Here is a 24,420-nt window from a genome sequence, read left to right on the forward strand (position 1 = left end):
ACAAGTCCCAAACAGGATAAACAGAAAACATCAGACCAAGATTTTTGAACTGAGGAGCCTCAAAGTCAGCCTACTGAGTCAATATTCAATTATTTGAGCAAAATATTGGATTTTCCACAAGAACTGGGGATACTGGGAATACAGAGTCCTTACTCTGCTGCCTAAAACTAGGTTCCAGTTGAGAACACCTGAATGTTCCTGGTTTTGAAAGCTAGTGCTCCATGCAAAACTATTATAATGTCAAAAAATTAATGTTTTTCTGTCCATCAGTCAATTAGGGATAGAATTAAAGAATAAATAATTAGAAATAGCAAGCAGTGACTTTTTAAGAAGCTGTTTTTTATTAATGACAGCTCTTCTCAACGATCACATTGAGCATACCAGTTGTATGTGGCTTCTGGAAATAGTAATTAGAAAAATTGATCAAATGCTTTAATGAAGAAATCAATCTGAAGTTAGGGGAATAGTTCGTGCATCAAAGAAAAACCAGAGTTGCAGACCCAGTACTAGGTTCTGTGAGTAAAATTTTTAATTAATAGAACTGTCAGAGTTCAAATGGAGCTTTGGAGATCTTTAGCTAGATTGCCACTGTATTGAAAGCCAGCACTTGTAGTCCATGCTTGTACACACTCAGTACTACAGAAACTAGCACTTATTTGTCTGAACCTCTGAGACTATGGAAAAGGAATCAGAAGTGAATAATATTCTTCTGAAGTAGCTTTTTGCATTTATGCATGTGCATTTCTCTCAAATATTCTGAAAAATACTGTATTTAATATTCAAAGTCAGAACTGCAGTATTAGATAAAAGATGACCAGTCTTTTCATTACTAAAATAAAACAGAACTTCATAGATTAAAGCACATTATTCACTTTTTTATTCTTTTTGCCCTTAGCCAAAGAGATTTCTGCATATAAAAATATGTACATACATATGTTGTAACTATGACTAATGTCACTGTTTCAAAAGTGTTTTGACACCACAACAGCACTTACTACACTGGCACTGCAGTAACCTCTAAGGGAAAAAAAAAAAAAGGTTATTTTTAATACAGCATTAATAAATACATATTTTTACAGCATCCCCAGGAAACAGACCACTTCCCCTCCTGCAAAGCAGATGTGATCTGCCATCTGCTGCTTGGGCACAGCACACTGGTCTGGAAGGGCCATCCTCATGGCAGTGTGCAAAATCCTCCCAGCAGGAGAGGGAATGCACCCCCTCTCTCCCCGGATTCCGAAAGGCAAGGCAGGAGCTGTAGGTAGCTGTTAACCTGCCAGACTGCCAGGACAGCTGCCAGCAGATTCTTCTTTAAGGGACAGCTATTTTCAGTGCGAAGGGAGGGCCCACACCCTCCCATCTGTGCACCATCAGGCACAGGTCAGAAGAGCCAGAGCCTAACCATTGGCTAAGAAAGGGCTTCTAGCACTTTCAGAAAAATAAAATGAACACTTCCCTATATACTGACTTAACCTGCACAAAATTGGAAGATGTTGAACATACTGAAAACTACAGAAAAAAGCTTCTGACAACTAAAAGAGAAGCCCAAACAGCAGTACCTTGGGAAAAAATTATTCAGGAATAACATCAATGTACCTCAACACATCAGTTTTTGCTAGTACTGATCTGGAGGCAAACAGATTATTATAACTGAAGCACCATCTAAGTTCTATAATTAAATTCCATACAAGCCTATCACATTTTCTCTCAACTGTTTTTTTGGGGACTAATTGTTAATTGTTAATTTTTTATCTAAAACTTGCGAAAGTAAAGTATTTTCCATTTAATCAACATCAGATCAGATGATCTCTTAGGTCACTCATTTTTTCCCCCTGTTGTTACGGATAACCTTACGACAAGATGTCTTGCTCCCCAGTGTTCAGCCTGTAAGTGCTAGAAATCCTCTTCACATCATCTTCCCAAATTTTTCCCTGGCTAGTTTGTTCTCATTTGCTCCAGTGCCACTTAGCCTTATTTGGATTATGCATATTCCTCTCATGTTTACAAGGATCATATATTACTATTGAAGTTTCCTACTCTTCCCAGGAAACACAGGAGAGATTTCTAGTGCCGCGCTGCCGTGCAGTCACCTCGGCACTGACCGGGTGTAAGGGCAAACCACAGGGCGGGTTTGTCATCAGCCACGTTACTCGGGGTTACACGAGAATCACAGCCCCAGCCTGGGAGGAACCAAAGTGAAACCTCTGCCTTGGTGCACACTGAGGCTTCACTTGCCCTGTTGAGCAGCCCCAGCTGGTTCCACTGGGCATGGCAGCCTCTGCTCTGGGTACATAAAGCAACCAGTGGAACACAAATACCACCATTCCACAAGGGAAGGAGAATCTGTAGGCTTACAAAACTAAAGGTGAGACTACACTCTTGACAAGATGATGATGCTGATAACGGGGACAAGATGATGCCTCATGTTGTGCCTGGACAACCCACGCACAATGGAGATGCAGCTCTGATCAAATACTACCCCAGCTCTTTGTCCTCCCCAGTCATTTCCATACTGTCTTGCTCTTGCATTTCTGAAAAGTATTTTATTTCTTCCACTGAAGGGTCTCCAAGTCTCACTTTTAATCAAACTCTGCCTTTGTCATGCAACTCTTCTCACTGAGTAGAGATACTGCATGAACCTAAAATTTTCTGTTAACAAATCAAGCAATATTTAGTGAAGCCTCAGTTATTACATCAACTAGTTCCTCCAGAATTCTGGTCAACTCCTCCATACTCTTCCACCAGCAAATACCTGCCATCATTTCCATACTTTCATTTCCACTGCCAATTTTACCTTTGCCATCCATGATGAACACCACATTCCTGTTGAAGATTGAGGCAAAATATGACTTTGCAGTTATGGACTTTTGTAAGTGGATATCCATCACTGCTCTGATTGACACTGCATGTTAAATCATATTCTGTGGTTGGTTTATGGCTCTTGAAATACGTTTTTCAAACTGTATAATAAATTAGTGCACAAGGTTGGAATCTGCAGAGAAAATGTAATTCCAAATGCTGTTTCTCCCTCAGCCCTCGCCTTTGGTTTACTATTGTCAGCTGACAGGCAGCTGGAATAAATTTGAGCCCTGCTTCCCTGAGTGTAAGAGCCTTGTCCATTTGAGTCACTTTTCTAGTTCACTGGAGCACAGTTGGCAGGAAGAACAAGAATGACAGAAAAGGCACTCCCCCACAAAGCTAGGATTTGATCAGAGCAAGCAAACTGGGAAGTTAATGCTCTCTGAGTAAAGAGCTGAAATGCAGAGTAGCAGCTTCCACTTTTCAAGGAAGGGATTTTCATGGCATAAGAACTACAGCAACAGCATGGGTTTGGTGGGGAAGGTTGGAATTCTGGAACTTAAGTGAGCTGCTGAGTCTGAGGTCAGATACAAACATTTCCTACCAGCTATTGTGTTAAACATCCATGGATTTACCTTCACAAAAATATTCAGATATAAATCTTATTTTAAATCAAATATAATCCACATGGCAGAAAGACCACACCTATCTAAACACATCCCTACAGTTTTGAAGCTTAGGCTTTGATTCTGCAGCAAATGAGGTGAATTTGGAGGGCCAAGCTAAAGCCACCTCATTTATATTCCAGAGATCACCAGCTGCTCATACTATCATATCACAATTTTAAAGGAAATTAAGTTTGACGCGTCAAGTACTTTAATAGATCTGACAGAATTTCATACTGTTTTATATTTCACATCAGAACCAGTTACTTCTGGCAACTGTAACCTACCAACTTGTGGCTAGGCATTCAACTAAAATGACAAAGCATCATCACAGACTGCATTTGTGTCACAGCATTTCATAGCCCTCTAGTAAATCTTTGGGTCCGTGACCCTCACAATACCATCTGTTCCAATGCTAGTGTGGCTACCACTTTTTCAAATGGTCATAAATTAAAAACCAGACAGAATCCCAAAGAAGCTATTGTCAGCTGTCAGGACAAACAGTAAGAAGGACCATGGAAAACGGAAATTGAAATGGCTTTGCAGCTGATAGACGTTCACCTGCTCATCTTTCGAACATTTTTAAACACGAGAAAGTTTCTGCCTCAATTCATTACCTGCACCCACTTAGAAAATAAGGGGGTTGTTCTTACATGAGAGAATATACTTTTAAAACTGTGTCTTTATTTTAAAATGTTTCTTTTAAGGTAGCAAAACCCACTTACCATCAGGGACATTTTATTTCAGAAGCCAGGGCAAAATCCTTTCTTTTACTAGGTCAGATCACTTCTGATAGATGGCAAGTATTCCTAGATGGCAAGTATTCTTCCAAAGTGCTACCTAACACTAACTTTGTCCATGTAGATGTAGAGCTTAGAAACCATTTTCACACTGCATACTGTGCAGAAGAAATGTTGAATCCACATGTTTTTTTTTGTTATTTCTATAGCCCTTTAAAGATAAGGTCTTTATATCACTCACAATTCACTATTTCATCTAAACATATTGTACTACGCAGGAATACAGCTAACTAAGCTAATGTAACACAATACCTTATTTTATGTTCTGGAATAATTTTAAAAAGTCAACTTTTAACAGCACTGACCACAGTGAAGCCTGGTTTGGTTTTCTAATGACTGTGTCTTACATCGCTGCAGAGGAGAATTTACAAATGCTCACTCTTGTGCATTTGCTGATACCTAATAAAAATCTGAAATAATGAAAAAGCCTTGGTATTCTTTCCTCCTGCCTCTCTTTTTTTGTAATATTTGCACAAGCCTTTTTCTTTTCATCAGTCGAGATGAAACAAAAGTAGTAAAGAATGATTTCGTATGCCCACTTTCCTAAGGATATTGGCATTAACTAGTAAGTTCAGTGTGTGAGATGTAAACAGTGAATTAGTAGTGGCTGAGGAAGCTTGGAAAGAAATGGAACTCACACATTAATTTTAGATATATCCATCAAAGAAGCATTTCCAAATTTACTTACCAAGTTTGGTTCCTGGCATAACAGGAAAGCATTCAAAAACTTTGGAATTTTTCATCAAAGTATTTAGAAAAAAAATATAGAAAGAATCAAACGTCTGAATCCTAATGGGCCTACTAAAGCACTCTATATTGCTCAAGTGGTTTGGGGTAGTGTCTTTCCTTGAAGGGCTTGGCTTTTAACAGTGTGAACAATGCTCATGTTTTCATATTTCTGCCAAGTAAGTGCTTTGCTAATGAATTGCTTTGCTTTGTTCATCTGAGCAGTACTAAAAGATTGAAGATTTCTTCCAGGTCAAATGCTTTATGTATAGATACATGGCTCTTGTATATGAGCACTCCATTTTAACTCAGTGTTTTTTCTAATATTTCTTTTTCCTTCAATTCTATGCCAGCTCTTAAGAAAGAAAAGGTGTCCCTAAAATCAACTTCAAATCTAATTTAGGCTAGGGCTATTTCTAACAAGGGCCTAACAAGGGCTATTTCTTGAAAGCCAGCTTCCTTGAAGCATCACACCAGCATCTACCACAACATGGGATTTCTCAGATTAGTGTGGAAAAGCCACACATGTATAAACTACACAGGAGGGATTAGCAGAAAGAAGCTGTAATGCAGTGTGATGCAGAAAGTTTTCTCAATTTCCCAAGACTCTGATAAGTGCATCTTAGTACAAAACTACATGCAGCATCAACATCTGGACAGTAATAAATACTTACAACCATTGTGACACACTTCAAGGTATTAAAGGCTTTTGTTTACCTCCCACTAATCACAGAACAGGAGCACAGAGTTATGGTTTGCCATTTCTTCCCAAACTGATCTTCCCCAGAGGGTATTATCCCGCTTCAGGGAAAAGCTGGCCTGAGAAGTCTTACTCAAAACTGTACTTATTGCATATAATGGTAATTACATAAGTACACAAACAACATAACAGCAAAAGAAGATTTATGACATTAGTTCTCCAAAACTGACCCTGGTTACAGATAAATAAACATTCCAGGGTTACATTTGTGCTCACCAGTTGAAGTTAGGGACTGTAATAGTCTTCAATTTCCCCAAGGACATAAAACAAGACTTAATACTTTTTTGTTTAAAACCAGGGATGATGATCATTTGTAGGAAGATGCACCAAAGCATAGGTGAACAGAACACCAAAGAAAAGCTAACCACTCTTGCCATAATAAAAGCAGCAATCCTTTTTCCTTTAGATTTCTATATCCACATACTTCATATTTAGTTCTGGCTTAAGTTAACTTCTCTTGAATTTATCTTACTACCAAGTAAAAATGTAAGATAAGAAACAAAGATTCATAGAAGTAGTTTACCTTTATCACCTATAAAAGTACTAAAAAACAGTGCAATGTTTAAGTGAGCTCTCAAAACCAGAGCAAAAAGGAATCACAGAATCACAAAAACAACTTGACTGATTCCTCAGGTACTTTTGAACCAGTCTGCTATCCAAACAGACATCTCCTTCACCAAGCATCTCGGCTGCAATGACTTGGCAAATAATATATTCATTGAGCAAATCCAAGGCAGCACTGACAAATCTTCCATACAGGAAGGGAACTGTGAGAAAGAGAGATGTAAGTAAGTGAAGTGATATATTATTTAAGAGTATTGAAAGCGAATGATACAAGGACCTCATTTTACATGGCTGAGCTGAATGGCTAGCAACGAGCTGCCACAGATCCCTTCACTTAAACTGCATGCACAGGCAAGACCTATCAAATATTTTCACTGATAAATGATAGAGCTGATTTAATAATCTACATTTTAATAGGAGGTCCATCAGTGACAGTACTAAATTTAAATATCATAAGGGAAAGTCCTCCTAAAGTCTGCCAATCATTTGCAAGTCAAAACCCACAAAAGACACTCCACAGGCTCTTTTCAGCAGGCAATGGGAATACTGATACTGCTGCCCTAACAAGATTGACACTGGAGATGACTTATGGGGAAAATTATTTTCTTTACAGTGCAAAGGCGCTGGAAAGAATAATCACAGGAATTAAATATGAGTCCCATGAATGTGATGCTCAGGATGAGAAATCAGGAGGCTTGTACTGTATTTAAAGCCAGGTATGTCACAGCACCTATGCTTCAGTTTCCTTATTTCTTACTGGGAATACATGCTTCAGGGCCAAACATACTTGAAACTTAACATGTTGAGCACTCAAAATCATTGTGAAAAAAATATTATAACCTTTTAAAAATATCTAAATTTTTTATTTAAAAAAGATTAGAGTTATTGTGTTATTTCTGACATACCAACTCTTAGTTGCCATAATTGCAGATGCTCAGCATAGCCAGTTACTTTTTATTCTTCCAAATTTCCTCAAATGCTTAAATATTCATGCCCGAAAATATAATAACTATAACTAATCGTACTTTTTTTCAAATGCCAAGAGTTGTTTTCAAAGCTAGTGTTTTAACAAAACATACAGACTAGAGTCATGATTAACTGGTGAAACTAAAGAGCTCTTACCTTCTGGCTTTCTATAAAGTCCACACATATTAGTATCAAAGTTTGAAAGGTGCAGATCAACACTGTACTGCTGACTGAAAAAGTGATGAAAACCCAAAACAGCTTTCTGTCTTCAAGTTTATCATTACTTAGTCTCATTCATGATGTATTTTCCCATCCATCTCAGCTTAACCAGGCTGTTTACCATGATAGCAGTAGCACTAAAAGCATAGCAACTCTAAATATGCAGTCAGTTTTATTCAGATAACACACTGCCCTTTTCCAGTGAGATGAAGTACACAAAGTGGCCAGAAAGGACGCCTCCTCTCCCCTACTGAGAAATCAAGAGATGGCAGCTTTCTGAATAGTATCACCACACCATTTTCTTAATTAGCCATTTTTTGCTACCTGTTGAAGAGAATATACTCTAATAGTAATAATGGAAAAATAACCACCACACCTTCAAAATAAGCAGTTGTCAGAGATGCATAAAACTGACTTCAGATTTTCCCACAAAATAGAGCTCACTGAAAGAAACGCTACCTCTGTAATTTGTTCATCTAGATTAAAAAAATAACTCGACATAAAAAATAACCCATCATTAACCTTAAAGGCCAATTCTCTAACTCCATCTAACACAAGTTTGCTACCAGAAAACACAGTCTATTTTTAAAGAAATCTAATCTTGGAGAAAATATATTATGCTATTCACACATAATAAGTTGGTCGAATTCTTTCAAAGTGCAAGGTGCAGCTCATCTTTAAACAGGAGACTCACGAGCGGGGGAATTACTGCTAAGTACAAAACTGGCTAGCAGAGAAGATAAGCTTCAGCAAATGGAAAAGAGGTCTTCAAATAAAATTTAAAATGAGATGAGCTGAAGAGGGAGAGAGAGACATAAGAATACTGCTCCAGACTGGGGATTTGCAGAAAAAACTCTGAACCAGAGCAGACAACTTATCGGGGGAATACAGCTGCTTGACATAACCTGGCAAAAGCGAGCATTAAAATTATTTCCTGGGGACAGGTGCTTCCAGATCTTTAGTTTTGCATTAAGGTAGGCTACTTTCTGCTTGATAAGGATAAGATAAAGCACAGTTTTCAAGAAAAAGTTGTTTATGGTTCCTAGTCAAAAAAAAAGAATTATAATTGATTAAGTAACTTCTGGTCCTCTCAAGAGCAGTCTATTTTCTCAGGAAATAGCTTCTGCCAAAGCAAATAAAGCTCCCCTGTGACAAATATAAAGCAAAAAGCAAAAGATCATTTAACCAGGGCATAGAAATGCACCTGAAAACTGCATGAGACTTATAGCAAAATACATGCATTGATAACTCCTGTACCATTTTATAATACTACGTTATTCTAAGACAGACTGAGAAAGAGTCAGGGCTGACACCTGGCAATGGTGCTGCAAGTTTCTCACACACATTTACTCACCACCTCAACTAAGCCACATGGAATGGTTTATCTCATTCAGATTGCTGTTGATGGTAGCAGTTATATTTCACCAATTTGCAAAGTTATGCATCACAAATAAAAAAGAAAAAAAAAGAAGAAACAACAGGTGTAGATGACTGCAGGTTTCAAATGCCCTGTAGTTAGAGTTCTCACATACAGAATTCTATAAAAGGACCTTTCTCAGGAGAAGGAAAATAAAATCTCTCGTTCATTTAAAGTTGAGGATGGCTACTCTCTCAAAGCCTTTTTCACATTCTTTACATTTACCCCCCCCCCCCATCCTTAAAAATATTTCTTTATTAATTATATGAAATTCAATTATAAGTGATTAGATGCCAGATGTTACCTACAAGCAAAGCATACCAGGTGCTACATAGCTTTTATTGCTGTGTAAGTTCTCGGCCCCAGCTATATAGAAATACTTTAATAAATTGAATGAGCACAAAAATGCCCAGGGAAGCAAAATAATCATAATTAGCTCAGTGCATAGTTCAGCAGAATGACCTAATTTAAAAAGTGTTTTGTAAAGCAATTCTCATATTGAAAAGCAATTACACAGAGCAAAATAAAAATAGAACTTCTGAGATCCATGCAAAAAACACCAGCAAGTATCCATGAAAAGGGATGTAAGAGACTACAGAGGATAGCAGGGAAGAGCACACATTTTCAATTTTTTCCAGACCTTCTCTCCTTCTCTCCTTTCCTTTTTGCTCTTTTTTTTTTTTTTTTTTTTTTTTTTTTTTTTTTTTTTTTTGGTAAATAAGGAGAATTTAAATATCAAGAACAACTATTAGCACTTTACTGACATGAGGCTTCCTGGCCATTTCCTGAACTACTAAGACCTCTAAGACTACTGACATTTTCCTTTTGTTAAATTAGTCATCCTTGTTAGTATTTTTTTGATTAGTATAACTCTGTATGTTTTACATTCTATTTTAGGCAGCCAGTTACCCAGAAAAAGGCACAGAGGAAAAGGGATGTCAACAAAACCCATCTGTCAATGACTTTAATGTAGTCAGCCTTTTAGAGGGTAAAAGGCGTAAGACGATGGAAAGACTCTGAAAGATTTTTAATAAGAATTACCCTTTCTAAAACCTACAAAAAAAAAAAAAAGAGCCTGAAAAAGGAATTTTTTCATTATCGTGTGATCACATGCTTTTACAATCTTGCTGGCTCTTCATCATCTCTACTTAGTACTATGAAAGAGATACTTCCCACGTAAACAAGGGTAAAGAGTCATAAGTATTTTGTTTTCTTTAAATCATTAAGGTATACTTGAACCTTTAAGAAAACCATGGAGAGAGACAGAAGCCTAAAAACCTAATTTCTGGAGATCCCAATTGAAGCTTTTCAGGTGCACTGTTTCACTACTGACACTTCTATATGCAAAGACAGTAAGATGTATCCAAAGTATTAAGGGAGATTTGTAGGCCAGAATATATGTGTAGATACATACATGTGTATATTTTATACACACATAGTTAAGATGAGTGACAACAGTTGAGAAAGGTATTAATCATTTGCACCTTCCTTCCATGATTGCTATGGGTAATGTACCATGGAAACAAGAGAAGAAAGAACAAAATCTGTGCTTATTGATTTTTTTACCACTGGTAAAAATAAAGTATGTCTTGATAACAGGACTTGTCCACAGACAAGCATTCCCATCATGTTTCCTAACACAAATCATTACGTCTACCTACAAAGCTTGCCTTGCTTTCATCCCTAGAATCGCAGGATGACAGAAGTAGGAAGGGAACTTAAGATTCTCTACAGCCAATCTTGAAGTAGAGTTACCTACAGTGGTTTGTCAAGGGCTGTCAGATTTTGAGTATCTCCAAGGATGTGAGACTCCCACAAACTCTTGGCAAGTGGAAGCATCTTACATGTGTATCTAAAATACTGTTACCATTACACAAATGCTATCTCATCATGCTCCTGTTCCTGTCAATTACTTGGAACAGCACAGGGCAGGAAATCTCGCCTCAGATGCTTTGTTATGATGTCTAGAAAACCAAAGCCCTGTTCCAGACAGGGCCATTGCGATCCTTGGATTTTTTCCTTGAACTTAAAACTATATCTGGTTGCTACTTCCCAAATTATAATATTTGATCCATACTTGCTGTATATGAAGTGAATTAATAGTTCAGTTTTGATAACAGAACCCAATTTGAAGATTTTATCCTATAAAATGTGAATTAAAGCCTGAGACAAACACTACTTGTATTTCAAAAACTGAAAACAAAGAATCTTTAAATCTTCCAAGCAAAGAGAAGGAACTTTGGAGTAATGCTGCATGTTGTAGACTAACCAGCTTCAACAGCGAATTGTCATGAATTATCTGATGGGTGAAATTTTATCAGTTCCACACCATACAATAAAAACAGTGGAATGATTCGTAACCTGCCAAATAAAGAGCAGTAACTCTAGCCAAAGCATCCCTTCCTTCTGCCAGCATCTGCCACTAATTAATTTTCCACTTTTTTAAATGGGAACAAACAGAAGTGATAAAATGCTTTCTGGCAAGCTGTGCCTGAATAGATAAACTGTGGAAAAATCTATCACACAGATAACATGAAAAAATAAATTTAAAGCTGAGATTGTGGGCAAAAATCCTTACGCTAAAAAATCCCAACAATCAAAAAACCCCCAAAAACCCCAAACAAACATCCCCCAAAGTTTAAAATAAAAAAACCCACTCCAGCTTTCTTAGCCTTACATGTTTGGTTTTTTGGGGTTTTTTTTCTGTCTACTTTTAAATTAACTCTCCTGGGATTTCTATTTGAAAGAGTTTCTCTCTGTATTCAGAAAGCTGCCTTAACCATTGTTACTAGATTCTCCATAAATAGTACAGCTCAACAGCTTAGTTTCTCTATATGAGTCCAGTTCCATTCAATGCAGCCACTGTGCATGCTGCACAAAATCAGATTGCCTTTTGCATCTTCAGCTACTCAGATTGTCTAAACCAAACAACCATTTAAGATAGCTGCAGAATTCCTCTTGTAATGGCTGACAGCTGGGGACAGCACCAATGAGTTGAAGAGACCTTAGAGAGCTCACTCTCAGAGGGTGAAAAGCATCCAAGAATGGAAGTATTTTCTTGTTGAAAGATCTGCTCCTGTCACAGCTGGTTTAAGCCGTTTGGAGTAAACACAGAGTAATGTGAAAAGAAAGTCTGTTATGAAGCAGGACCTGTAATACCATCAGCCCCATAATTCCACTTACAGAACAACAGTTCTCGGGGAATCAACACAGACTTGCCTGACTAAATGGAAGCTCACTGCTTCAAGCTATAAACAAAATTATTGCTGCAAATTCCTAAAGTCACTTTCTGTTTTCAAAAGGGAAACCAGGTTCTAGTTTAAACTTAAATTTGTAGCAGTTATTGTTGTCAAATACTGAACTTATATAGATGTGCTTTAAAAGAGTACTGTAAAATTCAGATCAAGCATTTAGGAATTAAGAAATTCTACTAATCTTTCCCCAAGTCAGTATGAAGTGGTTAACTGCTGTATTTGATCTCAACAACATTAAAAATAACATATGGTAACTTTGAAACAAACAGGGAAAAAAATCCTCCCTAATTTTTCCTCTTGATTTCCACTGTATTATACTTCAAGCGCTAATGACCATGCAAGTTGATTTTATGCAATTTTTTACTGCACCAAGCACTAATGGTTTTCTCTTGTAAGGCTAAAAGGGGAAATAATATTTTCATGACAGAAAAGAATATAGCCTGTGAGTGCCTCCCAGCAGACGAAGTTTTTAAAATGTATTGAAATGGTCCTTGAGTCACTTGAACTCAATGGTTTCCAGGTTAAAATGCAAGCACAATGGCCACTGTTTTTTCAGGGTACAGAATGCAATCACTTGAAATATTTCGATGTTTAGATGTGGTCAAAGCACAGTAAAATGCCTTCTGTAAGGAGCAGTGAGTTTTTGACCAAACATACATTTTGCTTTCTCTACATTTTGTGAAATGATCTTGAAGTTTCTGAAGGGCAAAGCCACAACATTTTGCTAACAAATCTAACAAAACCATGACTTTTATTTCTCCATTCTTCTTCAACCACCCTGTGCTTATGGATGCACTTAGAGAGTGTGTCAAATGAGCACTGAGATTTGGCATGAGCATTTAGCTCTGTGGTAATCAGTTACAACCCAAACCACCCATGAGAACCAGCACAATGTGCTTAGGACAAACCTATGTGGCCTAAACCAACAATTTCACTGCGCAGGGGCCCGAGGATGAAAATCAAATGAATTACTGAATATTCTCCAGATGAGAAAACTGAATTACTGAAAGAAAAAAGTTAGTTGGGTGACTGTGTTTATAGAGTTTCTCCTCCTTAACTCCCATGACCCCTTCAAACGTGGTCTGAATTCATGTTTTAAAGTCTTTGTTTTTCCTTTCTTTCAGTGAACTCAACATCTGTGACCGGCTCATAAGCACATACTACACATACATACTGCCAGACTCCTTTCTGGCAGTGTCTTTGGGTTGGAAAAAAAATACAAGAAGTCAGTATAGTACAGTAAGAAAAAAATAACAGTATATTTATAACTGAGAGATAAAGCACACATAGTTAATCTAAGCCTTAAGAAAACTGGTTTAGCTATGCGTAATTATAAGAAACTAACAGGTATCTAAGTGTGAAGGAGGGAATGTAACTCCCTAAGATTTTGCTTTTTGAAAACTAATTTCTACATGAGTAAATTGTTTAAGTAATTTCTCCCTTTCTATTTTAGCTTTCTGCTCTTTGAACCTAAGTTACTAATAGCATTAACTGGCAAGTACTATGATTAATTACTTGATATTCAGAAAATACTACAGGCTTCTGAGATTATAACAGCATACAAGTGCTAAATACCTATTTCATCTCAAATCTACATTTAAGAAGGAAAATTTCAGCCTGAGAGAGAATAAATAGATTTGTTTCCTGGACAATGGATTGAAATATTCATTGTCATTTCAGGCATTACTGAATGATGGCCTGTTTCAGGACTTTTCAGACGTCAGCAGTAAGGGCTACTTTCCACAACAGCACTCTGACTGCAGAAGATAAAAGAATGTTTATTCTGTTTTTTCACAGGGGAGGAAAACAATGACAAAAGCAGGAAGGCAGCAGTAATGCAGAAATCTGGAGGTGGTGATAAAGGGGAGAATAGAGAAAGTTGTATAAATAAATCCATTCTGGCCAAAATCAGGCAGGTGATAATCATAGGTATATGACACTAAAGTGTAAATCAGCTTTTTAAAATTAAGTAATTAAAGAAAACTTTAAACTTCATTAGGTGTGAGAAAAAATTATTTGAAATACAGAAAACAAAGCATTTCAAACCTTTAGAACAGAAGTACACATCGTTTTTTCGGAGTGCACTATACAAACCTTAAAAAGAAGAAAGGACAGTGCATTTGTTCATAACAATTGCTGCTGGATTCTGTAAAGTACACCTAATTAATACTGACAAGTTATTGCTTCCCTCTTGACATCTTGTGAACAGTCAGAACTAGCCAAATACCAAGCTGCTATAACCTCTGGCTTGGAGAAAATTTCAGCTGGTGAAAAACAGTAAAAAATAGCACCTGAGAAAAAGGCAGAGCTTAAAATGAGCATTGCTCAACAAAATAAAGTGAATGAATGTATGGATTAAAGCATTAACTGTATAGGAAATAATAATTTAGTTCCACATGGAACTGCAGAGAATTTAAACAGCATTTCTCTTTGAAAGAACTAGTTTTCAGCTGATTTAATTAATAAGCCCCCAACATCTTAAAAGGGGTGGAAATAGCAGCGAGCAGGAAGATGAACGTGCAGCCCCTGCAGCCAGTTCTGTTGGAATACCTCCCATCTTAGGTAATGCAACAGTATGACCCCAGCAGTTCTACTTCCCAAGTTTAGTTGAGCAGAACACATTTTTCATTCACTAAACCATCTTTCATTTACTCATGGATCAAGTCCCCAACATTTGGTGTTACGTTGTCTTAGGCATTTCGCTAGTAAGGTAAAAACCTTCCCCATCAAACCCTCCCATTTATGATTGTCATTCTGTTGGCAAACAGACTTCTTGCATCACTCAACTGCTCCAATTTTTAAACCATCATCAAGACCTCCTGGTTTTCATTTTAGTAAATCCCTTGAAACAGGAGTAAATATGTGAAGACCTTAGAGACAGAAGCAAAATGAATAAGAAAATGTTTCTCTAAAAAAAATTGCAATTTTGCAAAAATGATGATACCAGCCAATAGAAAGTAATTTCGTTCAGATAATACACTAGACTTCTGCAGAGTCTTCATGGTCACACTAACAGAATGTGGAGTCTGCATGAGAGACAAATGCAAGAGTCTTTTCGCAGAAACTCCAAAGCATAGCACATGCTGTAACTCACAGGAAGAAGTACAATATTTCTGAAGCCACAAAACTAACCTTTCTGGTCTTTACTCACAAATTTCTCCAGTAATTTAAATTAACAAGTATTAGCATACAACAGTTTTGTATGAAATGTTATATGAAAACCAGGAAATTTTTCAAAGTTTAGCTTTTCATCCTTCTTACCAGAGTGATGTAATATTAGAAGGATGGATTATGAAAGGAGAAAACTCCCATTCCCAATCTGCTATTGTTGTTAATACAAATTGAAACAAATATTTTATTTAGCTTTTTTTTTTTTTCCTCTGGACAACTACAAAGACTCTCAAATCAAAGATTCAGATTTCCAAACCATTAGCATCAGGAAATTTTATTGAATGTCAGATGTCACTCATTCTAAAATTTTAATAAAAACAAACAAAAGTCTTTCCAAACTAATTTCAGGTTCAACTATTTCAAGTAATTTCATTTGAAGAAGCAGGCCTGGATACAGATGCTACCTACTGGAACTCATACAATCCTTAAATCTCATTTGCTTTTTGTTGCATTTTATACATAAAGCTATCATGATCCATACTCAGTATTTGCCCCTGAAAAGGAAGTTTACCAAAACTCATTAAATAAATACAGGCTCTAAGGTAACTTTTATGTTGAAACAGTTGCATTTGATATTACCTTCTAAGTATTGCTAGAAAGCCTTATCAATTTTTTTAAAATATCAAATTAATCACAGAAAATAAGGGCTTTTTGCACAGAACTTTCATTCATAAACCAACTGTCAGCTTAGAATTCTGAATACAAATGCTAGAAGTTAATTTTTCAGCTGTTGTCATAGAGGCTGGTACCTCCACATTGCTGTTGCTATAGCTCCCCTGCCATTGAGATCAAATCCCTTTATAACAAATAGGTAAATATACACAAAAGAAGTGTTGGGATGTACAGATACTCATCTATACACACAGGCAAGAGTAAACACTGCAAGCTTCCTCATTAAAATTAAAATACTTTTCGCAATAGGCAAAAGGTCAAGAAGGACACAGAACCTTGTACTTTCTCCTACATGAAATTACATAGACAAGTATTTTTATAGAATGTGTTGAATATTTGCATTTAAGCAGCATAAATCTCTCAGAATCTACTCAGAACAACATCCTAGCGCAGAAAAGCTGTGGAACGGTAGAAGAAGCTCTTAGAAACAAAATTTTAAATTACAAGAATCCTTAAAAAGGACTGTCCAATCCAATGAAATGAATAGTCACCTTCAAGCTAGGACTCAAACAGAAAATGTCATAAAAAGGAAACCTGGATTGGAAGCCCAGTAATTTTCATCTCACACGACAGCTAATTTCTCAGTCACTCTGAAGAACACTGTGTGTTTACAGACTATTTATTCAAAGGTGCATTCAGAGGAGGGGCAAAAAGACACCCAGCAAAACATGAACTTTCATTTTCACTGAGTTGCACTGCTTTAGATTGACTGCCTGCTTCTTTAGGAAAGAGAACCTTTTGGCATTTGTCAGCAGGCTCAAATATCCTGAAATGCTGAAAAGGTGAAACAAAATCTTTCCCTGTGCTGCCTTCCTATCTGATCTTTTGTCTCATATGTTTCCCTCAGGGATGCACAAGAAATTTCTCTGAATAATTCATAAGTACCTAGGCAGAAACCAGCTTCTACTTCTGAACAAAAAGATTGGGTAAGAAGCTGATTTCAGCTGTTTTATTCTGCTCTATCTGGAAGCAAACTGGATTAAAAGAAAGTAATTTTCCTAACACAGCAGGCACACAATGTACACATGTATGCATCCATGAAGTATAAAAGCAAACACATTTGTACAGGAGAAGGTACCTTTTTTGTACTTAAAGCTACACATTCATTTGAGGGCAAAACTGGTTATCTACCTTTCAAAACCCCAAGAAATCACATAGCACAAAAGTAATCAATAAACATGCAGAATGCAGAAAACACCTGTACTCTGCACTGGTGTGGCCTCAAGTCCTGTGTGCAGTTTTGGGCACCACAATGTAAGAAGGACATAAAGGTACTGGAAGGCATCCAAAGGAGGACAGTGAGAATGGTGAAGGGCCCTGAGGGGAAGCCGTATGAGGAGTGGCTGAGGTCACTTGGTCTGTTCAGCCTGGAGGAGACTGAGGGGAGACCCACTGCAGTTACAACTTCCTGAGAGGGGAAGAGGGGGGGCAAAAACTGATATCTTTTCTCTTGTGACCAGTGACAGGAATGAAGGAATGGCCTGAAGTTGTGCCAGGAGAGGTTTAGGTTGGATATCAGGAAAACCCAGAGGGTGGCTGGGCACTGAAACTGCTTCCCCAGAGAAGTGGTCACAGCACCAGCCTGACAGAGCTCAAGAAGCATTTGGACAATGCTCTCGGACACGTGGTGTGACTCTTGGAGTGTCCTGTGCAGGGCCAGGAGTTGAACTTGATGATCCTTGTAGGTCTCTCCCACCTTAGAATATTCTATGATTTTATGAATTTAACTTTTACTCCAGAATACCAAAATGACTGGTCTTTCCTCTACAGTATCCAACTCAGTATCCAACTCTTCTCCTACCCTAAGCCACCTTCATTTCCCAATGGCATGAATATTAGGCAGACGCAAATTGCTTCTTCTTCTATAGTTTCTATTAGAATTGAAATAGTCTTATGGCTGCAAATCCTTTTTATGTCCCAACACACAAAGGACACAATAAATGCCAGGAAAGACTGTTTCCAAAGCATTTTCTAAAATGAATATAGATCCCAAACTGACAAGTTATGGGTTACCTACACCAAGTCAAGACTTCACAGTACGGTATCACCAGCCGAGATGACACTGCTTATGAACATGGGCTCAAGACTTACCAGCCTCTGCATGCTTTTCACATGGGTAGGACTAATGGATAAGGCCTCTTCATACCAACGTTTGGCTTCATCAATATTTCCACGAAGTTCAGCCACCTGACCCCTCATGTAGAGAACATAATGTGACACCGGAAAGAGATTAGCTGCTTCCTGGGTACATGCTGTGGCCTCAGCAGGCTTCCCAATTCCTATGTAGACTTCAGCTGTGGAAGAAATGTCAGGACCAATTAATGATTCTTGCTTCATCATACCATGACTAGATGTTGTCACATAAAATAATTTCACTTTAGATAAAGACTATTTTCCTAAAAAACTTTTGCCTCTTAAAAGAGAAATGATTACCTAAATTATTTTAAATTAATTATTCTTTCAGGAAAGTTGCTTTTCTAAGTATATCAGGAGTTACAACCTCTAAATGGCTGTTTGAAATCCCAGAATACTCTTTCTACTTTGCCATTTTTATCTTAAGTCTTGGATTTTTTCATTTTAGTTTTATTTTTAAGATGTGAGCATGTGAATATTCTAGGACACTTTAAATCAGTTAAATAGCCTGACACACACTTATATAAATCAGATTGACTATAGGGGGAAAATTTTTCATTCAGTGAGTAATTAACAACTAACAATAGAAGCACTTGCCTTCAGTAGCTCTTACGACACTTACATTCTTCAACACTGCTACTTCACTACCTTGCTAGTTCATCCTAATCTCTTGCTGAAGGAGTGGGAGAAGAGAGGAATAAAGAGATACTAAATGCAAGAAAAAGCTATTAACGTTCTGGGTTGGGTGACCTTTTCCTTTACTTTAGTACAGACCAAATAAAAATAGAGCCTCAAAGTAATCATATCACTGCATTCTCTTGTGTCACACTTACAGAAGGCTTATAGATTAAGGTTTAAATCAAGCTGCTGCATCAAAACAGCAAAGTGATCTCTCATTGCTCAAGACATGCTTCTCACTGTACTGTACAGGCCACCTGTTTTTGGGTTTAAAGCCTCTCAGATGAGGAATTCCCACTACAGCAGTGGATTTTGGTTCACGCCTAAAACTCTGAATCAAACTGATATTTGAGTGCCTTTAAAGGACTTTGCTTATGAAAAAATTGCATTCAACAGCTTTATCTTTGTGTTCTTCCAATGTCAGAATATTTTAAAGACATTTTTAAGAGTAGAAAGTGGCTTCTGTAGCAGACTGCAGCAGCAGACCACCAATGTGCATGGAAATCTGACTAAGATGTGAACTAAAATGGAATCATGAAAGTGTGTCCATACTCCTCCTTTGTGGGCAAAACAGTAGCAGTCACTTGCATGAATTGAATAACCAGCAACAGCCCATGACCCCCAAAAATTTTTTAAAACACAAAAAAACCCTACCAAACAGAAAATAAGTAGTGGAAGAAGCTGCCACAGAAGGGTGAGAAATTATCAACATTAGAGATGCTAAGAGTTACTGTAAATGGTCATCTGTGACAGCTTACAAGTATTTAAAGTTAATGATGCCACAATGCAGAGCAGGCAACTACACTACACCCTGTTGGACACTGCCCTGTTCTAATCTGTGTTGCTTTTGAGTAGCCCAAATGAGATCACTATTATTAATCACTGTAATTGCTTTCTTTTCAATCTTCTCGGCTTTTCCCCTAAACCACTAAACCATTTATAACCAGGAGTCATTACCCCACAATGACTTTCACACCATAAAACTGTAGATGTAAATAGGTAAATTAAAATGCTATGAAATAAAGCACTGTTTTGTTGAAAATATGAAAGAAAAAAAATTATGTCACTGAAAAATGCTCTGAGCAGAACAAAGCAAAACAATTGCTGGCTGATTGCTAAAATTACATCTTTCTGATCCAGCTATCAATAAAAACAATTGCATGTTATACATTTTTAACTGTATAAAAATACACTGGATCATCATTTTCTGGTTAAAATTTTATGTAACAACCACTTGTGATATTGCATAGCAATACTAAATCCTCTCAAGATGACTCCACATTTAGACAAACAATCCTGAGTCTTTACATTAATGAAACCAGAAGGAAAAGAACAGAATTCAGGCTCATTGTCACAGTTGCAAGGGCCAGGTTGCTCAATAGTACTATTACTGTTTCTTTCCCTGCATATGCAGAGTCATTTATTTTCTGTTATAAAATTTTGTAGTTACAGGAACTCTATTCAAAAATCTTACAAACATCTTATTTCATTCAGTGGAGTCAGTGACCTGGGATTAGCTCAGCTGGTTAAAGCACAGTGCTAGTAATGCCAAGGTCACAGGTTCCATCCCCTCATGGATCATTCATTTAAGAGCTGGACTTGGTGATGCTTGTGAGTGCCTTGCAGATCAGAATATTCTGTGATTCTCCAAGGACACCTAGATTTCCAAGCACTAAGATACTTTAGGTACTTCAGAAACGAAATTCTTCAGGGCTAAGAGAGAGAGTACTGCATTTGTTCTACAGAAGATATGACTCCCCTGGTAACAGCTACATTCTAAAACTACTGCCTTATCTTTCATTAATTATCTTACACACAGAGCAACTCTAGTGTGCTTTTTATTTCTTGATTTGTTTCAGTGCCACACATATGAAAAAAAAAAAGATCTGGTAAGTGGTATCAGATTCTGAACGAAACAGATTTTGGTAAGTCCTTAGGCTAGCAATAAAGGAGAGAGCATAGAAAATTAATTTTACTATCACAATACCTGCATGAAGCCATATTTGAGCCAGAGTCATCCAGGGATGCAGGGGACCTTGTTTAGGGGCACTGCTTTGCAGAGAAGAAGCAACCTCGGACAATGCTTGCTCCACTCTGGAAGCTGCTATTGATGTGGCATGGACTGAACCTGTACAAGTAATAAAAAGAATTTACCAGCACAGAAATAATGAAGGCCATATACTTTGCATAAAACATTTAATTGCAACCCTTTTCATAAGAGGCTTTACCCCAAACTCAATATTTAATTTACATTTACCATTTTGGAGAATTTTTTTTTAAAAGCCAGATTAATTTTCTTATGAAAGCTTACATATTGGTCTGAAAGTCTACATAAAAAACACACTAAACTTTGGTAACTGTACCTGACATTTTTTTGGGTTGTTACTATGAATACTCTCTATTAAACTTGACACATCTTTTCTGGGAATGTGCAATCCAAAAAATGTTTGTGATGGTATTATACACAGTATTCTTCAGGTTGCTGCATTCACTTTGATGTTAGTATTAGCTATGTCTTTCCACAGAGTGCAATTAGAGGATTATTTTACAACTAAGAACAAAAAAAGAGAACTAAACTACACACAGCGATCACGACATACACTATCACAAATGCACTGTTAAACTGCACTGAATGTAAAACTTCCCTAATCAAGAAAGATGAGTTAAAGTACCTTGTGGCAAAAAAGTCCACAAAGTTTTTTGCATAAAAAACTTTCCCAGAGCATACTAAGGATAATTCTCATAAAATGTATCATTTCCAAGTCAGATTAGAATCTCATTGGCAAATAATACCCTTTTCAAAGTACTGGAATTAAAAAAGCCTCTATGACTAGAGAATATCTAATGGCAACTGTACTTTGGATAGTCAATTACTGCCAGCATATTTAGTCATGACTTTTTTTTTTTTAAATCAAGACCATGAATATTTTAAACTACACTCCTTCTTGTCATCTAAGCCTCAGCATATCTCTAGTTGTTTTATAATTATAAATTACAAAATCTCATACTGATTAGGCCTGATTAAAAAATAAAGGCAGTAAAATATTCCATAGTGGATCAGATGAGAAATTGTCTAATTCCATCACCATATCCATAATGATCAACAATGGCAGATACTCCAAAAGAAAGTACTGAATCCTGTACAAGTTGAACTACACCCCAAAATCTCATCCTCATCATTTCAAGATAAGAAATAAACAAAACCTTCATTCTCAATATTGCAGGTTTTCTAAGAATTTTAAGGAGAAGAGATTTGTCACATGAAATATACATTTTTAAGTGTGTCAAGATAAATCAGCAAACCAGAAAGCACCAGAAATTCCTAGTACACAGATCAGTAGGAAGAGGAAGGTAGTCTGAAATTATGCATCATAGTTCCCTTAATTGAAAGAAACAAAGGAAAAGCAGCACAGGACATAATTAGCATTTCGTGTCATTATGAACAAGGGATTGCCCTGAAGATCTGAAACAGTGTCTGGCAGTAGAGTCTGCTTTCCTTTTTACTGGCTGATGAAACAACTCCGAGTCCAGCCTGCACAGCTGAACATTCACTATAGTTTTTGTTTCTCTTATTTTAAAGCTTAAATTCTAAAGAAATTTAAAAGGAAAGTCTAAACAAGTAGCACATGGAGTGTATTAAAAGAAAAATATTAGCAAGTGCACCAAAAGTAAGAACCAGTCACGAGTAACCCTCTTCTTGTCTGACAGCCATTTCTGTAAAGCACATCACTGCAGCCTGGCACTTGTTAGCCTTCCGGAGACTAATAGTGAAAGCACCATCTTATCTCCCGAACAATTTGTGAAGAAAAGGTGCAATTCAGTGCCATAAAGGAGATCATCTAACGTCTTCCTTCAGAAAAGCAAGTATGCAATTTAGTATTAAAAAGGGCTTATATTCTCTATTATTTAAAGCAAAGAGTCTGGCTGCTAGCCAGTCCCCAAGTAATTTCATATAGAAAGCATGCTGTTAGATTTTAAGCCTCCAGTACCTAACTATAAAGCACATATGATAATATATTATTAAAAATTCTTTTACATCAATTTATTTATAAAAAAGAATGATACTGCAATAAGATTCTTATGAGTTCCTGTGCCATCTGTATTAAAATTAAACAGAGTGAATACTGGGTGTTTCCTACCCTGGACTTTATACAGAGTGACATAAAAAGAAGAAAAAAAATTAAAGTATTTCTAAAATTTTTCTTTGAAGTGGTATTATTCAAATTATTTCCATTTCCTCTTTAGGAAAAAGGTATCCCTTAACATATTGCAGCGATTAGTTCTCTGATGAAAACACACACATACACAAAGCGATGGCCAGTCAGGCATCTTTCAGTGACGTTGCACTCAAGCTAACACTGTAACCCATAAACTTCTAAATATTTCTGCAGTACTGCCACAATTAGCTGTCATCTGACTAATTTCTGGCTCTTTCTGTTAAAACACATTTAGTAAACTTTTCATTTCTTAAACTAAAAATCATTTAAGGATCCCATGTACTAAAAAGTCTTTTTCCTACCTTCCTTCAAATTTTACTCCAGTATTTTCATATTATACCTGACTTATCTGCATCCTTGTCCTAACCCAGGATGTCCCAATAGGTTCAGACATTTATATTCACAAGACAGTTCTAAAACATACAGTAATTTCAGCTACAACTAGCAAAGATACAAAGTGGTTTGTGAAAAACTGAGGGTAATGACTAAGTCTTGGAGTCTCCTTGAGGCTTTATAGATCCTTTGCAGCCAGTTTATTTGGAGGTTCCCTGTAAGTTTTGTCACCAGCTCTGCTCTCTCATCTCGGTCTAATCTGCATTTGGCTTTCTTTAGACTGAGGTCAGGACCCACAGCCAAACACAAACATATCCTCACTTTCACCTAAAATTCATTGTGCTGTAGCTTCCTTCAAATGCTCGGAGAGTTGCAGCAATTTCTCATTTAAAATTTTACTGCATCTTTCACACACAAGAACACCTTCAGATTCAAGATTCAAGAAAAAATTCCCTCCAAATCCCACAAGCAGCAAAGAGTACTTATTTTGAAATGGAAATCATGAGGCCTGGAAAATTAATATATCACCAAAATAGATCCTGGCTACTCACTTTCATTTGTTTAGCTTTGTTCTGAAGCTTGTTTATACTAAAAAGGCCAAATGTGAAACAGGGACTGTCTTTGCAAGACCTAGAATTCACTACTTAAATTGATTAACATCTGGAATCACAATCAAACTGCACATTGCAAAGTGTGACAGGTCTTAACCATGACAAAATGTTCCTAAACCAAAAAGGTAAAACCTCCTGCTCAAGTTTCCTATAATGGCACTTGCCCGGAATCTGGTTTCTGCTCATCATACTAACATCCTATCTGCAACAACCATCTTGCAGATTCAATGTTTCAATTCAATCTCAAATAGAAAACCTACCAAGAGCCTTGAACAAAGACAATTTACCCAAGGAGTTAGGTCATCTCACAGAGACCTTTCTTTTCAAGTCCCACCTACAGTTAAACTTTTCTGTAAAAAGTATTCAGTTTATTCTCTTCAGGCTTTTCTTAAACGTTACAGGAGAGTCCACATGAACTCATCCATTAAATACCAT

The 24,420-nt window shown here is 36.9% G+C and overlaps 1 protein-coding gene across 2 annotated transcripts in view; it reads right to left on the bottom strand.

Annotated features, from left to right (window-relative positions):
* The window catches only part of TTC7B (tetratricopeptide repeat domain 7B), a 124,190-nt gene that overhangs the window by 9,184 nt on the left and 90,586 nt on the right, over nt 1–24,420 (bottom strand). For both annotated transcript variants that reach the window (XM_066188654.1, XM_066188652.1), the window contains 2 exons: nt 20,812–20,952; nt 18,105–18,307 (listed from right to left, as the gene is read on the bottom strand). In XM_066188654.1, coding sequence (XP_066044751.1) covers nt 18,105–18,307; nt 20,812–20,952 — 344 coding nt within the window. The remainder of the gene's footprint in view (nt 1–18,104; nt 18,308–20,811; nt 20,953–24,420) is intronic.

The sequence above is a fragment of the Chamaea fasciata genome, unplaced genomic scaffold (genome assembly GCF_029207755.1).
Source record: "Chamaea fasciata isolate MVZ Bird 193981 ecotype frontalis unplaced genomic scaffold, bChaFas1.0.hap1 SCAF_7, whole genome shotgun sequence".
NCBI lineage: Eukaryota > Metazoa > Chordata > Aves > Passeriformes > Sylviidae > Chamaea > Chamaea fasciata.